This window comes from Chenopodium quinoa, unplaced genomic scaffold (genome assembly GCF_001683475.1).
Source record: "Chenopodium quinoa cultivar QQ74 unplaced genomic scaffold, ASM168347v1, whole genome shotgun sequence".
NCBI classification, from domain to species: domain Eukaryota; kingdom Viridiplantae; phylum Streptophyta; class Magnoliopsida; order Caryophyllales; family Amaranthaceae; genus Chenopodium; species Chenopodium quinoa.
The window spans coordinates 133752-139639 of NW_018745419.1; the positions used below are offsets into that span (position 1 = coordinate 133752).

The following is a 5888-nucleotide window of genomic DNA, read 5'->3' on the forward strand; positions in this document are numbered from 1 at the left end:
TTCCCTCGCTTATAGTGTTTCTGGTTCTCCATTCACTTCAATTATCAACTATATTTTTTTCTTTCAAAATCCAATCAAATTTAGGAAAAATAGATGAATACCTAGACCCTAAAATTTTAAAAGTATAATACCTTAAAATCTAAAATCAATCAAAACCTTATAAAACAATTGAAATTAAAATTGAAAAGTACCTTTGAAGATTGTTAGTGACTTTGTGGTTGAAACTTGAAACCAATAATTCAACCGATTGAATGTGAAGATGAAAAAGTATGTAATAACATAGAGAAGATATACAGTATTAAAAAAAACTTATAATATTAAATAGGGGCAAATGCATAAATACACATTTTTGGGGTTATAATTGTCACAACACTATTCATAAGAGCAAGATTCTACTTTTTATAAAGTAGGGAAACAATAACAATAAGAGTTCAAAAATATATGAAGAGTTGTTGCCATTATTTATTTATCTTTGTACCCATGTAAAAGGATATTAGTATTAATTCATTTCTAATTATGCCATAATTCATTCCTTAATTTTTTTTTGGCATCCTATGTAAATATTATTAGTATTCTTATCTGAAATAGTTTGAGATATTTAATTTTTTTCCTTTACCTAATTATTGATCCACAATTCTAGCAAAGTATCTTAGTAATTTATTTATTTATAATAAATAATGTACCCATGTAAAAGTAGATGTGATTTATATGATGAAGTTTCCTTTAAGAACATGGAATCTAATATTTGTTGTAGAGATAATTTCACCTTTGCTACAATTTGAACTTTTTTGAGGCACACTTAAATGTTTTCAAGTCTAACAAAATATTTGTTAAGCATTTTTTCCTTCATTGTTAAGCATGAAACCATTTTTAGAGGATGGATCTATATTAGCCAAATTTATAAGAGGTTAACGTAATTTCAAATGAACTAATTTATTCCAAATCTTTATCTTTTTTTACAACTTTTGTCAGTATATTTCTTTTTAAGTGCACTTTAATAAGGGAATAATGTCTACTTATGTTTTAGGTTATATGAAAAGTTATTGTAAAGTAAAGATACATGCATATAAATTAGTCATTCCAAAATCCTAATCATTAAAAAAAACATAGAACATCTTAACATTATAAGGTTTCAAAAGGAAATCCAAAATCTATTCATCATAACAAAAGAGACATATGCATAGAAAATTAGTCATTCCAAAATCCTAATCATTAAACATAAACACTAAACATCAACCTTATAAGGTTTCAAGAGGAAATCCTAAATTTATTTTTCATAACAAAAAGACACAGCCTCTTGATGTTTGATTCCAGAATATATAAACTTCATTGCAGCCTATGTATCAATTCTCATCCTTTTCAATCTTCACTTCAGTCTTCTTCTTCTTAGTGGTAGATAATTCAGCTTCAAAGTCACATGAATCAACTTCTATTGATTGTTTAATTGATATGCTAGGAGATGACCCTAACAGTTGATCATTATCTTCAACGCATGAAATTGATTCCTACAAATTATAGCATAAGTAAATAAAGTTTATAACTGATATACTTTTAATTTTTTTGATTTTTTTATTTTTTGAAAATTGTTGTTGTACGTAGTTGTAATCAGCATTACCTTCTCAACGTCAACGATTGCTTTATGTCCATCGTAGTTGATTGATATAGAATTTGAAGCATCATCCTATGAAGGAGAAAAGCATAAGTAAGGAAAAAATTGCATACATTAAGTTACAGCAAAAAAATTAACTTATCTAAAAATATAATATAAACCTTAGTGATGGTAGAAGTACTTAAGAAAGACTGCATTAGGTCATCATTATCACTCATCTTATTTATAGCATAAACTTCCCACTTTTGCTTGAGGTTGTAATTAGAAATCTCAACTTTAAAAAGAAACTTTTTTCCCACAAGATTGTTGAGTTCCTCTTGACATGAATCAATATCATCAACCTATTGAATTTATATATTTGGTAAGTAAATAGTTAGTATAGCCATTTTTAAATAGAGGTGATTGATTAAGTTTCTTCCTATATACACACTATAACTGCACCCTTGATAAAGAGTCCTTCAAATCATAAGCAGACTTGTGCGCAATAGACATTACTTCCCGATCGAACATGACAAATGATGCAGTACCACTTTCATCAATTACTCGAATCCGAACTTTGAACTTGGTTAAAAATTTGTATGAGGTTATTATTATATCAAATTCCATCATTGATAAATAAAAATGAATAATTCTATTGTGTAATATATCTATATACATGTATACCAACCTTGGAATTACATCTTCAGCAACAATCGATTTGTTGCATTTTTTGCAGAAGAAAGTAGTGGCTGACTTTTCACCATCATTGTGAAATATTTTTTCATTGTTTTCTGTTACTTTCTTGTTGCATTTTTTGCATGCTAAATAATACCATCCATGTTCCAATTGGAGACTTACAATTGTGGCCAATGCAATACAGTACATTGGTTTGTCAATTTCAGGTTGTAATCATTTTGTGAAATACAATTGAATATTTTTTCGATACCTCTCCATTCCTTAATTTTTCCAAATTGGAGGATAAGAATAGCAAGCATTGGATCATTAGTTTCAAAAAAGTTGAAGACATCTTCGCATATTGATCCCATAAAGTTCATGTTAGTTTTGTAACCCTGCAATATTCATGAAACTATACATGTTATATAAATCACCAAAAAAAAATGTAGTGTAGTAAAATATATTAAGTGCCAAAGGAAAGAAAATATACCTAATATCATTCAATTCTATAGTAAGTCTCTTAGTTTCCTTTCCATTTTGTTCAATAGATTCAATAGAACCAACTACCACAACTTGTGCAATAATGTCTATAAAAAAATCCCATGATTATAAAATTGATTTTATAATGTATTCGTATTACATAGAATATTTTAAATATTAGTAAATAGATTAAGTTATATAGCTTACCTATCAGGAACTTATCATCCAATTTTTTTGATAATATATCATCAAATGATATTAAGTTAAACCCATGTAGAGGGATGGGTAAGTTTTCTTCACAAACATTAACAGTTGTTGAGTAGAAAAAATTAATCATGTAGAGATGGTGTGTTGCCCTAAAATCTCCGGTGTTTTCCCCAACACCAAAATTACCAATGATACGTAAGTGGCCTTCCGCAAGCATATCAGAAAATTTTCTAATCAAATACTTCTTAACTGTAGCTTGAATTCTACCACCCTATACATGCAAACAAAAAAATCGGATAAGATGATTAGAGTATATTAAAAATATGATATATGAGTTATTTAGTATTAGATATTTGGTTAGCTTTTCATCTAAAACACCATTTCAATACTGCCATCTTTATTTGGATTTTCAAAACTTGGAGGTTTCCACAACCGTACAATTCTTATCTTAATAGTCATGATCTCCATCATTGGTGTAATTTCTTCCACGAAATTGGATACTTCTGCCATTTTAATACTTATGTTTGCGAAACAGAGGTATTACGTATTTTTTTAAAATGGATAAGTTATGATTTCGTAAGAGCAACTCCAACAATGTAAAATTGGGACTAGCTTGCAATTTATGAAACTAATAAATAATTAGCTTAACGGTTAAAATTGCATTACAAAGTTAACTGGGCAAAGCTATTCGCTTAGCTAATCAAATTCGCTTAGCAAATTGTGCCAAATGGAACAAACAACAAATAATTGCTGCGTGTATCTCACGCTAACAAGAATTTCTTTGCGTGACTGTCTGACGCCATATTGCATTTCTCAAGTTGCATTTCTTTTTTTATATAATTTTAATTATATTTTTACATTTATATTTATTGTTTTAGGTACTTTTGTCATTATCCTATACTAGTTGACTACTTTTGCAGCTTTTATATGTGAATTCATGTACTACTTTGTAGGTAAATTGTTATATCTTTGTTATTTTATACATAAAACTTGCAGCTTTTACGGTGCTATTTATCAACTTTATTTTTTTTTATATTTTTTGTTTTTACTTTTTCAATTTTGGTTTCAAGATTTTTTTGGCACTATTCTTGACTAGTAGAGTACTTTTAGCATGGTTGTTATAGTAATAGAGTACTAGAATTGGATACTTCATGTGAAATACTTATATAATATTCAATTATTCATATACTACTTTATAGACTATTCAAAAATAAAAAAATAATTAAAATAATTATAAAAAAAAAAAAAGAAATATACTACTTTGTATAGTATATGATAAGGACAAATTAACAAACTTTTAGTGGATTTCAATGTATTACATGTATACTGACTTTATCAACCCTTTTATTTCAAAATTAATGGATTTTTTTTCAACTTTATCACCCTTTTATTTATTTATTTTTATATATATATAACCACATTAATAACACATCTTTCCACAATTAGTTTTTGCTATAGAGCTTGATATTGAAAGTTGTTTTTTATCTAATAGTGTATTCAAATTAATAAATTTAAGGTTTTCAAATGGATTATGATGATTCATTCACCCCATATTTCAATTTTGTAAGAAATTCTCAAAACGTTGAAATTCAAAACCCTCTATCAAGACCTCTAAATTCATCAAATCCTCAGATTTCTCCAATCCGATCAGCTCACCTTAATAATCCAACAATAAATATTAATCAACACAATGACATTCCTTACAACCCAAAAAATTATTTCATTGTTAAGTCTTCTTATTTTTAATCGAATACTGTATTTTGAAATAATTGAATGTTTAAATTTTTTATTATACGAAATTATTAATTGAAATTAGCGAAGTAATTGTTACCATACCCTACCTATTATACCCATAAAAAAAATTACTGTAGTATAAAACAAATTAGCTACTGTGTATAAAAAAATTAATAAATAAATAATACTTGTAGGAATTAAAAAAAATTAAATAAATAAAAAAAATTATTGAAAATTAGCTTAACATTGTGGGATAAATTAGCTACAAGGTAGATTAGCTTTGCAATCTTAGGTGGCATGGCAAGCTAATTTCACAATTAGCTTACCATTGGAGTTGCTCTAAGATGCCCATCTATTTATAGTAAAAATTAATTCGCGTCGTTCGCTTTCATGCGTGTGAAAGTAAGGTCTCCCCTTCTTCATCCGTAGTATCTCCCCGGAACGAGCCCTTTCCTAAATGGCTAAGGCTCGCAAGGGCCCTTTGATTTAAATTTTAAATTATGATGACACGTTATATTGGAATAGTGCATTTTCAACCTTTTCCCATATATGAGTATAAGTACATAGTTTACACCAAAAAATTGCAAATTATATAACTTTGAGTGAGGCCTTCCAAAGGGAGGTTAGTTATGTATGAGTAAATGCATAACGAGGGGCATGGGGATCATTTTACGTAAATACATTTCTGAATTTAGAGTAGTACCACTGGGTGTTCAATTGTATCACTAGATGATTAAAAAGTATCATTGAATATTTCAGTGGTACTATTTATGTATGTAGTGGTACTATATATTCATTCAGTGGTACTCACTACGTGTAGAAATAGTATCACTACGGTAGAAATAGTATCTCTGCATAGTCAATGGTACTATCTAAGTTTTTAACGGTACATTTAAAAAGTGGTCCAACTTACCCATCTCTCTCATCCTTTCTCTCACCCCCATGTGCTTTTTAATATTTTAGTATTTGTTATGCATTTACAAATGCATAACTAACCTCCCTTATTACTTCCTCAACTTTGAGTACCTAAAAAAAAAAGAGAGAGAGAGAGATAAGTAGATAAGGTTTGGGATAAGACAAAAATAACTATACTCAATAAATAAAGATTGCTCAGAATCTCAGATGAAGAACATCATCTATCCCTCAATTAAACATGGGCAACGGGCCGTGCCGTGCCACCGCGGGCCGTGCCTGGCCGTGCCGC

At 28.6% G+C, this 5888-nt stretch overlaps 1 protein-coding gene across 1 annotated transcript; it reads right to left on the reverse strand.

The window, feature by feature from the left end:
• Positions 1-1343: 1343 nt before the first annotated feature.
• LOC110713498 lies at positions 1344-2473 on the reverse strand. The gene is made up of 5 exons (XM_021891942.1): positions 2288-2473; positions 2051-2170; positions 1771-1950; positions 1616-1681; positions 1344-1505 (listed from the first exon to the last, which is right to left on the reverse strand). Exons 1-5 carry the CDS (start codon positions 2471-2473, stop codon positions 1344-1346), a joined length of 714 nt encoding a protein of 237 aa, XP_021747634.1.
• Between the last annotated feature and the right edge of the window lie 3415 nt (positions 2474-5888).